Source organism: Delphinus delphis, chromosome 4 (genome assembly GCF_949987515.2).
Source record: "Delphinus delphis chromosome 4, mDelDel1.2, whole genome shotgun sequence".
NCBI classification, from domain to species: domain Eukaryota; kingdom Metazoa; phylum Chordata; class Mammalia; order Artiodactyla; family Delphinidae; genus Delphinus; species Delphinus delphis.
This window is the reverse complement of record NC_082686.1, coordinates 109737283-109749602: the sequence shown is the minus strand read 5'-3', so window position 1 is coordinate 109749602 and position 12320 is coordinate 109737283. Positions and strand designations below refer to the sequence as shown.

Here is a 12320-nt window from a genome sequence, read left to right as displayed (position 1 = left end):
AAAGAACAGCGGCATTAGGAGAGAACCTGACATTCCAATACTAGCTCTTCACTTTGCTGTTACATACCATGTATGAGTTACTAAAGGCATGGAGTGTTAACGTTTTCTTCTTGTTTTTTAATTTTAAGATTTTTAACTGTTTTGCTGAGGTATAACTTACAAATCACAAAATTCATTCAATTAAATCGTACAGTCTGGTAATTTTTAGTAAATTTGTACAGTTGTGCAATCATTATCACAAACCAGTTTTTGTACACTTCCATCACCCCAAGGCAACCATTCATCTCCTTCTGTCTCTACAGTTTTACTTTTTCAAGAAACTTCATCAAGAGAATGAAAAGACAAGCCACGTTTGGGAGAAAATATTTACAAAAGACATATCTGATAAAGGATTATTACCCAAAATATACAAAGAACTCTTAAAATTCAACAACAAGAAAAACAATCCAATTAAAAAATGATCCAAAGTCCTTAACAGAGACCTCACCAAAGAAGATATACAGACAGCAAATAAACACATGAAAAGGTGCTCTACATCATATGACATCAGGAAAATGCTAATTAAAACAAGATACCACAACACCAGTATTAGAATGGCCAAAATCTGGAACACTGACACCACCAAATGCTGATGAGGATGTGGAACAACAGGAACTCTCATTCACTGCTGGTTGGAATGCAAAATGGTTGGAATGCACAATGGTACAGCCACTTTTGGAAGATAGTTTGGCAGTTCTTACAAAACTCAACATCCTCTTACCCTATGATCCAGTGATTACATTCCTTTGTATTCACCTAAAGGAGTTTAAAACTTACATCCACACAAAACCTGCACACAATTATAGCTGATTTACAATGCTGTGTTAGTTTCATTGAGTATATTTATATTAAAGTAACTTGCTGCCACTACCCAATTTAAGAATGAAAGTGAAAGGTGCTATTTTTTAAATACTTTAAAAGTGTAAGTTTCAGAAATACACTTTATTTTTCATCCTTTCATTTAAAATCAAGTCACCATTTTTATACTCTTTAGAAACTTGAAAACTAAATGAAGGACATTTTACATATGCAACAAAATAGAGTTGTCTTTTCCTAAGTTACATAATTTTAATGTAACTTATGTAATGAAGCACTTTAATGAAGCACTTTCCCTTGCACATACGAGGATCTTAAAAGCTAGATGAATTTTAAAAAATACCTTTCTGTTGAAGAGTATTTCCGTATTTGGCCTTTTATAAATTCAATGGTAAAAAGTTGTGGGTTTTCTGAGTCACAAACCAATGCAAATACCTAAGGAAAATAAAACACAAGTTCCACGAAGACATTTAGTTTTACAGTATTTCATTAGAAAAACTACACACCATTTAGCTGACAGAAGTCAATATTTAAAGATGTAACTTGTTTATAATATCAGACTTTAAGAGCCACTTAAAAGTCTCATTCAAATTTTCACACAATATCAAATAAAAAGTTTTCATTGTATACTTGGAAAATAAATTTTGCAATATTCATTGTTCTAAGATCAGTAAATACAATGAAGAATACAGATTCTTCCTGTTTCCTATTCTTCAGGTATTAAAAAACATTAAAATAGAAAGAAAATTATTCTAATTTATCAATAAGGAGAAATCTCATTTAAGCTAATATTGCTGAAACTTACTTCTCCTAAGGGCTTCAATGTTGCAATATTATAGGTTGCTGGATCACGTTCCACTAAACATGTTTCTGTAAGTGCTAGAATTCTTTTTATAGGTTCCTTCAAACAAAATTGATACATATTAAAAAATTATTGAAGAAAAATGTCAAAATCAGATGAACAAATTTTTACTTTTAACATATGGGCTTACCGAATGTCTAGGTGATATTTTTTGGACTACAAACTCTGCTAAAGATGTGATGGATTCATCAGTGCTGTATTTCCCAAAGCGAAGATTCAAATATTGCTCAAATTCTAAAGGTTCTTTTCTGATCCGCAATGAAATACCTATATAGTTGCCAGCATGATCTATTGCACTTTTGATAATTTCTTCTCTTTGTTCTGATGCAAATAAATGCTGCACAAATTTTGAAATTTAAAAAGTCAGCGTTGAAATAACTAAAATGTGACCTTAGTGAAATCAGCTCATAGGAAAGTGACTGAAGGGGCACTTCTAGCAAAAAAAGGTAAATCTTATCAGAAGTAAATAAGCAGTGTGTTGTGGCTGAAATACTATTATTAAATTAAAATCACAAAGTCTGAGATAGAGAGCCTGGCAAAATAATCACTGAATAGAAATTATCTCCTAACTTCTCAGAGTCTGGTTCTCATCACCGCGTGGAAAACAGCGCTCTGGGGCTTCCAGAAGAGGCCCCAGGAACCCCAGCTAAGTCCAGTCAGGGCGTGGGTACTATGTGGACAGGATTCCCAGTTTCAACTAAGGTAGCTCTGACTTCGTCTGTTTTTATATAGTGGACTTTCTTGTAAGATTACCTTAAAGAGTGTTTAAATGTTTACAAGTCATTGGCCTATGAATATTACAAACCAACCTCCAGAGTGTATTACAAAGGTTAAGGATATATTGCTACTTGCATTTGGTACCTGGAGGCCAGAAATGCTTAATATCCCGTGAAGGGCAGGGCAGGAGAATCCCACACAAGAAAGACCTGTCCTGCCCAGAATGCCACTAACTACCCTGCTGAGAAACACTGGATCAGATCATGTTTTAAAACCTCATTTTATTCCCAGCAGCATATCTAGTCACTATGGATGCAGCAGGTACCAGATGAAGGTTTGCTGAATGGATCTGTCATGGTCTCATATTTGTAGTGAATGTCTCATTTTAGCTAGTGTCTTTTAAAAGGCAGACAGTATGCTTAGAAAGTGGATGATTAAAATTTAAAAGTGCTTGATGCCATCAAGCAATAAAAAATGTTGGCAATTCTTATCCTTAATGTTTACCTTATGCATTGTAAGGCTTGGTGAATTACTGTGATTCTGTTAAGGTCTGTGAGGCCATATTCCTGTAATTAGGTATGTTTTCCACCAAGGTGTTAATCATTATAAATTTCCACCACCCAGGGAAGAGAAAGACCTTTGGACAGCACTATGACAGCAGGCTTTAGGCTGCTTTAGTGTGGGAGAAGGAACTAATTTTCTCTTTGGGCCTTCACCTTTTGGGTCTAGACTCAGAGGTAACAAAATGTCTACATATACATTCCTAGATGAGGGACACTAGGATGGTACCCATCATCTGGGTAAGCAGTGAAATCTAGGATGAGTAAAGGCCTGTAACTCTGAAGAGTTAACATATTTTGTAAGTCAGATTGTTCACCCCATCCACCATTTTTTTTTTTTTTTTTTTTTTGCGGTACGCGGGCCTCTCACTGTTGTGGCCTCTCCGGTTGCGGAGCACAGGCTCCGGACGCGCAGGCTCAGTGGCCATGGCTCACGGGCGCAGTCGCTCCGCGGCATGTGGGATCTTCCTGGACCAGGGCACGAACCTGTGTCCCCTGCATCGGCAGGCGGACTCTCAACCACTGCGCCATCAGGGAAGCCCCACCATTCTTTTTACTTCCCTTTTGCTACCCTCTAGCCTCTTGTATATCCAGAAGACTTGCCCTGGCTCTGTTACCCAGGGATGGATAATTTATCTACAGAACACTAAATCTTGGAGTAGTGTTCCCAGGACATTAAGGTAGCTATGGGAATTAAAATTCTCAAGAGAAAGGATTCTTGAGAGTAAGTTCAGCTGAGCCTCTCCATGTGGACCCTCTTAATGCTCATCTTTGAGATGTGGGGTTTAATTAAGGCAGGACGTTTCTTATAAAAAAAGATGGTCATCTTCTACAGCTCAGCTTCTACTGCCAACATACAGGGCATTCTGCCGTATCCCAAAATTTACATATAATTCAGAATTTCAAGACAAAAACATGCAATAAATTCCAAATTTGAAGTTTCAATGAATATTCAGATTACAAATAGCTGGGCGAAGGAAAGAAGACTATTAAAAAAAAGATTTTAAAATACCTTTTCAAAGAAAGCTTAGAAACTTTCAGGTAAGACATTAATAATAATGAAAATAAAACTGTAACTACCATTTATTGACTATTAAGCCACACACTGTGCTAAGCATTTTACATAGATTATCTGATTCGATCCAAAACACAAAAACCTATTAACATACCTATTACTCTCCTCATTTTATAGAGCTGCAAATTGGGATTCAAGCTCAGGTCTCGTTGATACCAAAGCCTGCACTCATAATACATATCATACTTCCTCCCTGAGGACTCAGGAAATTTCAAAATTAACTCTGCTGTCCTTCAAACGGTCATGTCCCTTTTAAAATGGCTTTTTAAAAACACTACTTACCAATCTACTAAATCCGCCATAAAGTATACAAAACCCTCCTTGATAATCAGAGAGATCTACAAAGCCTTCAATATTTCTATAGTCATAGGAACAGAGGACTCTGTTGGTCGCAGGATTAATTTGGTCAAAGCCTCCTGGTGTTACTTCCAAAATGACAGGTTTTCTTATATCACTCCAGTGATGCTTATAGCAGTTATATCTCTAGAGAGAAAGATAATAATACTTTTAGATTCATATTTAAGTTTACCATAAAACACAGTTACATTTAACTTATCAGTCACTACTGAAACAACCAAAAACTATAAATATGTAGAGATACTATCCAAATTGTTAAAATCATTTTTATTTTAGACATTTGGAGGTTTATGTTTATTCAATTAAGAATGCTCATGCTAACTGAAGACAGTATGTCCTTTTACAATTAACAAAGGTTTGGGTTACAATATTTTGTGAAACAATTTTAAGTCACCTTTATGCAAATCTATAAAAAAATTTTTTTAGGGAAATCCTAAATAGAAATGTTATTCTTCAAGAGTTCTATTGGAGAAAAGATTTCAACTTTTGTTAATGGATTTCTAAAAATTAGATTATAGTTGCTTTACAATGTTGTGTTAGTTTCTGCTGTACAACGACGTGAATCAGCTATATTTATACATATATCCCCTCCCTCTTGGATCTCCCCCCGCCCCGACCCCATCCCACCCATCTAGGTCATCACAGAGCACTGAGCTGAGGTCCCTATGCTTCTTTTAACCAAGTTAGATATAGAAAAGAGCTAAGTCACATTTCAGGGCTGTTACAGTATTCAATTTAAACACCGTAGGCTTTTCTAATCACACCATTGGAAACATCTTTAGAAGTTTGATCTCATTAGCAAGTAAAATTCCATTTAGAGAACATTCCTTTGTAAATTAAAGTACCTAGTATCAGAAATAATTACAATGGTCAACATCCATTTACTACCCAGTTTTACTCTTAAAAAGAAAAAAATGTTTAATTGAGGCTGCTAACTAAAATGATGTGTATAGAATAATTTAAAATAAAGGCAAAATGAGGTAAAGAGAAAATAAGGATAACAAAATGTCAGATGTGTAGTGAACATTCCCTTGTCTACCCAAAAAGACCACAAAGTTTTCTACCCATCAATATGAAGAGGAACACATGGTCAGTTACATGATTCTTAAGGTAAAAATAAACTGGTTGCTGCTCAAGAGTACAACTATTTCTAATACTAAAATAAGAGAAAAATTCTCTTGCAGGTGTTCAGAAAAGACAGTAAGGCATTAGATAATAAACACCTCCACTAATACTCCAACATTAAACCCAGCAATGAAGTTCACAGGATCATACCACATCAATCCCCTCAGCATTACTGATCTATGGCATCATGCACATTATGGTTTCATAAAAGGAATTCTGCTGAAAGACAAAAAGGCCTGCATTAACCCAAGAATATATCTAGAGCCTTGATTTTGAACTAAAGGATGGAGCAGTGCCACACCTTTCCAGCAGAAGTGGGGGTAGAAGGGAGGCCACAAAAAGTGGTGCTTTTCCCAACTATGCTGGTTTACATGCCCCACAGCCCACTCGCACAGGATACTCTCCATTCCTCCAGCTGATAATCAACTGTCAAGTAAAGAGATTTGCCAAGGGAAACAAATCACTGTCCTTCAGGACTGTGGAGGCCAAGACAGTCTTGAGAGACCTTGATTTAGAGTATATCCAGGGGCAATGAGAGGCCTGAGGCCAAATTCAACTTATGTAAAATTGCTGTCCTTCAGGCAATCTTCTAGGGATACTGTTTTCACCACAAAATTTTGAAAAGTATTAAGTTGCTGAAGTTAACGGATATAAAAGGAAGCTTATAAACAAAATCTCTAAGTATGCTTCTGGAAGCAGTTGTTTTCCAAACAGACAAGATATACAGAAAACTCACCCACTAACATAAAATAACTAAAATAAGCATACCAAATTATGATTTATATAAATCTGATTGTGCCTCATCATGTATAAGAAACAAGCAGCTCACCAAACACCATTAAGCTATTTTAAATGGCTCCTGGGCAACCAGTCAATTGCTTGAGTTGAGATCAGTGAGGCTTTTGGGACACTAAAACAGGAATAGAACATCTATATACAGGATGCGTGAGGGCTTTTAAAAAAAACAGGGGAACAGTGCTGCCAGCATATGAGAGTTCAGATCCTGCCTTCTGCCAGAGGCTAGCGTTCTGGACAGTGCTATGAGTTTACACATTACTCTACATCCCCCCTATTTCAAGGGAGTGAAAAAAGTATCAACACCCATTTACCGTCCCCAGAAGACTCTGATTTAGTTTAAATGCTGCTGTAACGTGACTAGAGAAGGCCTGGAAAAGTTAAATTCTAATGAGCTTCCTGAAAGCTGTCAGTGCACCCTGCAAAGCTTCATTATTGGCCAGATCCAGTGCAAGAACATGTAATAAGACAGTTTCAATACATAAACATTCTTAAAACTTTAATACTTCTGAAATAGGAATCTCCTACACCAAACAACTATTGCATGGTCTAACAAGTATTATCAGCAGCGTGAAGCTTCTCTTGCTGTTTCAGAATACTGAATAAAGACTTCGTGAATGAAGCATTGTTTTTAATGCTGAGTTCTAGCTGAAGATTTTTTCCCAACTATCAGCAGTAACAGTCATAAGTCTAATTATTCATATTTGAGTTTCCTGTTAAATTACACTCATCTCTCTATCACATGATATCAGGAGACATTAAAGTTGTTTCATTTTTTTCCCCTTTAACTTTGCCATAAAGGGAACACACAGTTCATGGAATGATTTCTAAAGCACAACATTTGAAATACTAAAGATAGATATTAATAAATGTTAAATACTTGCCCTTCCTGTGATTTTTCCTTCTGAAAAATCAGTTCTAAATCTCTGAAAGAGAAGATATAAGCATAGTTTATAACCACAGATTGGTAAGAAAGACTCATATTTCAATTCAGTACTTTCTATCCAAAGTTAAAATCCTAACTTGGTAACCCTGATATTAAAAAATGTTATTAGGGACATCCCGGGTGGCACAGTGGTTAAGAATGTGCCTGCCAATGCAGGGGACACAGGTTCGAGCCCTGGTCCAGGATGATCCCACATGCCGCAGAGCAACTAAGCCCGTATGCCACAACTACTGAGCCCACGCGCCACAACTACTGAAGCCCATGCGCCTAAAGCCCGTGTTCCGCAACAAGAGAAGCCACTGCACTGCAGCAAAGAGTAGCCCCCACTCGCCGCAACTAGAAAAAGCCTGTGTGCAGCAACAAAGACCCAATGCAGCCAAAATAAATAAATAAATCTATTACAAAAAATGTTATTAAAGTTATAGTTTAAGGATATTCAATAAAGTGTGAAATTTTACTGAAAAACAGGATAGATTAATTAAACGTAAAACTGCTTTGTTCTGTATAATGTATTTAAAAACTATCAAATATAAAGGATTAACCAGCCTATCAGTAAGAAAAAAGTGAAAGTTTCACAGTGTCGAGTTAAGGGTCAATAAGAAAAAAATAAGCATAGTGGGAACAGGGACTCAGAACATTAATATTTGTAGTTTAATGTAACTGTTTCATTAAGAAAAAGAAGAGAGAAATTTAGTTTATTAACATGAAATGGTTCTTACCAATGCTTCTGTAAGAAGTTCTGTTCTGTGCTCTGTAGAAAATTTTAATGTTTCTGACTTTTTTCCACTGCCTTTACGAAATGTGAGGTTGAACTCTGTTCCTTGTCCTTTTCCAACAGGGCTGATGCTGCAAATGTCTCCATAAGGCCACTAACAAAAAGAAAGGAATTCTTTCAACTTGTGCTATACTATGGGGAAATGCAACACTTATTTTTACTACTTTAATTTCACAATCACTGATTAAATGAGAAAATTTTACAAAACAGTACTGAGGTCTAGAAACGGTTTTGTCTTACAATAATTCTATAAAACAAACTTTTAAAAGTTTTCAGTCATCAGAGACAATAAAGAAGTCCTATCCGTTTTCCAAATTCAATGATTGATGACATTAATCCAAAACAATTAAAATACATAGATGTGAAAAGAACTGGGGAATAGCATTTTATGGTTACCTACAAATGTGTCAAAAACAGCAACAAAAAGAAGAATCTGTAAAACATACCTAATTTAGAATTAAAATAAACTAGAATATATTTATGTTTACTTACCCATATTCACATTAGTCTTGCCTTTATAAATAGTAACCTTACTTTCATTACAAGTATTTTCCAACCACTGCACTTGTGACTTATGTATGCCTGTATTACAGTAACAAGGCTACCTTTAAAATTATAAAGAATTTACGAATTTTACATTAAAAAGACTGCTGTAATCAATAGTAACGTATTAAAATGTTATACCCCTTAGAGCCTAGAAATAAGCACACACATGCCCCCTTTATTTATGCTTGGTCCTGAGCACTTAGCATTATATAAGCATATTAATCTTTTTCAGATTTGACACTTCTACCCTAAAGTACTGATTTCAGACAGGGAGTCATGGGTCAGGTTTTAACCTGGCTTTTAAAATTCAAATGGAGTTCAAACACCTAATAGCTTCTAACATAATTACCTGATTTGTTACTTCTAGGGTATTGGGATTATATGTAGTAATCGCATGGGTTCCAACTGAAAAGACACGCTTATACCTACAAAGGAAGTACTTAAGTTTAGTCTTAAATAAAAGAAACATTTTATAACAAAATACATATAACACAAAAGGAACATTTCAATAAATAAATAGAAATGTGTTAACTGATTAACGTGACTAAATATATCTTCGTTTTACATTCTCACATTTTTAATGTTCTGAAATGCTACTGGTATTAAGACCCACCCATCACTCATTTTACTGTGAAACAGTAAGATCCTTAAGTAGAAAAGTAAAACCTATGCAAGCAATCTTGTGCTGTTAGTATACATTAAGTTAGCAAATCACTGCCAGAGGATGCCAAAAGATTCTAAATGGGAAAATTTTATTAAAAAAAAAAAAGACACTGTACACTACTAATTGTTTCAAAATATCCTTTCGACAAGAACATGATGCAAATGAAGGAAAAGCTATGGCCTACAACTGGTCTGTCACACTACTATTCTGGAATCTAAATAATTTCTATTTAAGCAACTACCTATTACATTTAAGTGCTGCAATTTTATAGAAGTAGGAAGGCTACATCACAGACAAGCAATTTTCACTTCTCACTTCACTTCCTTCACTTAAAGCAACATATATGAAGGAGAAAAACCATCTGGGTATCAGTAATCCTTTAGAAGAGAGAGCAATTCATAATGATAAAAGTGGAAACTGAATTAGAAAAAATTATTTAAAACTGAAGAATTAGCTCTTTGGAAATAAAATAGGTCTAAGAAAATACAAAAACAAAATTAGGAATGAAAGAATTTATAACCATAGACACAGAAGAAAAAAAATGATGTAAGTCTATGCTGATAAATTTGAAAATTACGAATAAATCAACCCCTATATAGAAGAATTTAAGAAAGCTGCAAACAATTACACCCTAAAAAAGTACCAAGGCTCAAACAAGGAGATGAAATCTTAAAGGAACAGGTAAATCCTATGCTTCTTAAATTGTTCCAAGAAACAGACTAAGGACAGCTTCTCAATTCTTTCAGTGATACTAAAATCTAGTAAGTCAATACAAAAAAAAAAAAAAACACCAATCTATTTTTAAATAAATACTATCAATATGAATCAAATGGCATATTCAAATAGTAATACACCATGACCAAAGACAGTCATTTTAGGAAAACAGTTGAATATCAAAAGAATGTATTAATTGATAATATTTATTGAAATATCTATTTGTATTTTAATAAGAGATTTTTAAATGATCAAAAATGTATGTTAAACACAATCAGATGCCTTTTTTTTTTTTTTTTTTTGCCGTACGCGAGCCTCTCACTGTTGTGGCCTCTCCCGTCACGGAGCACAGGCTCCAGACGCGCAGGCCCAGTGGCCATGGCTCACGGGCCCAGCCGCTCCGCGGCACGCGGGATCCTCCCAGACCGGGGCACGAACCCGCATCCCCTGCATCGGCAGGCAGACTCTCAACCACTGCGCCACCAGGGAAGCCCCCCAGATGCCTTTTTTATATGTATGGAAAAGACTGTGCTTTTCTGCTTTAAACTACTAATACAGTAAAAAGGCACCTTAATCCAGCAGCCACTAGCTGACTCAAGGGTCACACACTAGGAGTATTCCCATTAAGATCAAAAGAGCTCTCTTTCACATTTTAATTTCCCTATTATTTCTTCTAATCATAATATTATATAATAAAAATGATGAAATTCCCATTTTGGGGAAAAACGATAGATTGTATTAGTCTTCCATATTGCTATATTACAAATTTTTCTCCCTAATTTCATATGTCTAAAGTGGAATGGGAAACTAAAGAATGAGAGCCCTTCCTTTTAACATAAAAACATTCATTTGCTGCTTTCTAAAGTGGGGAGAAGTTGAAGGATTGGTGAAGTGGATGAGGATTTATCTAAACAGATAAAAAGTCTCAAAACTTCAGAAGCTTAATCAACTAATGGGAACAAAGAAAAACAAAGAAAATCTTATTAAAGCAATATTTGCCTCAGAAGATTACATAATGAAATCAAATGTATGACAGAAATATGAATTCACAAATTCTAACTTTCAGAATCATCTTGAGAGTCAAACATGACACTTTTTTTAAATTTTTATTGGAGTATAGTTGATTTACAATGTTGTTAGTTGCAGGTGTACAGCAAAGTGAATCAGTTATACATATACATATATCCACTTTTTTTTTTTTTTTTTTTGCGGTACGCGGGGCCTCCCACTGTTGTGGCCTCTACCGTTGCGAAGCACAGACTCTGGATGCACAGCCCAGCGGCCATAGCTCACGGGTCCAGCCGCTCCGTGGCACGCGGGATCCTCCCGGACCGGGGCACAAACCTGCATCCCCTGCATTGGCAGACGGACTCTCAACCACTGCGCCACCAGGGAAGCCCTATATCCACTTTTTTAAAGATTCTTTTCCCATATACGCCATTACAGAGCACTGAGTAGAATTCCCTGTGCTATACAATAGGTCCTTTTTAGTTATCTATTTTATATATAGTAGCGTGTACATGTCAATCCCAATCTTCCAATTTATCCCTCCCCCCCTTAACCCCTGGTAAACATGTTTGTTTTCTACATCTTTGACTCTATTTCTGTTTTGTACATGAGTTCATTTCAAACATGCCAATTTTTATAATCCTGAAATAAAACTACAGAACTTATTTATTTTACTCTGGGAACAAAAGTGTAAGAATTAAATGCCTGAAATGTTCCAAATGTCAACTAATGTTGTCATATTCAAAATCTTAGAGGATCTCAGTTAAGAAAATATACTTTTCAATTCTATACTAATTTCCTCCACACAACGAAGCCTTTTCTAATTTCTAACATTTTTCTCATGTAACTTTTTCATCCTGATTTGTGCCGTGCAAAAGAACTTTCCAAAATGATGGAAACATTCTGTATCTACACTGTCCAATTAGGTAGCTCTATTGAGCACTTGAAATGTGGATAATGAGCAACTGAATTTTAAATTTTATTTAAACTTAAATAGCCATGCATGTTTAGTGGCTACCATATGGGAGAGAACACAATCTAGATCCTGCAGCAAAAGGATGCTGGAGTGAGGTGCTCATTAGGCCCAAAGTACTGTCATGACTAGTAAACTCAGAGCTATGTTTCAGATAAATACAGAGCTCTAAAGCCTTCCTAAGAAGAGAGCTGTAAGAAAATTCTCAGGAGAATTCCCTTCCATTCCCCTTTCTTCCCCTTCCTTTCTTCTAAGAGCTCCCCATGCCTCTCTCCTCTAGAATGGCTGCTGGACTACTCTTTAACATTAGGGCAAATACTTCTAGGTCATTTAAAACATTTATAAGCA

At 35.7% G+C, this 12320-nt stretch overlaps 1 protein-coding gene across 1 annotated transcript in view; it reads right to left on the bottom strand.

Moving 5' to 3' along the window:
- The window catches only part of DNAJC13 (DnaJ heat shock protein family (Hsp40) member C13), a 122752-nt gene that overhangs the window by 83250 nt on the left and 27182 nt on the right, over positions 1-12320 (bottom strand). The window contains exons 3-9 of the mRNA XM_060011266.1: positions 8963-9038; positions 8012-8161; positions 7231-7272; positions 4352-4552; positions 1848-2054; positions 1661-1756; positions 1199-1290 (exon numbers count right to left, since the gene is read on the bottom strand). Coding sequence (XP_059867249.1) covers positions 1199-1290; positions 1661-1756; positions 1848-2054; positions 4352-4552; positions 7231-7272; positions 8012-8161; positions 8963-9038 — 864 coding nt within the window. The remainder of the gene's footprint in view (positions 1-1198; positions 1291-1660; positions 1757-1847; positions 2055-4351; positions 4553-7230; positions 7273-8011; positions 8162-8962; positions 9039-12320) is intronic.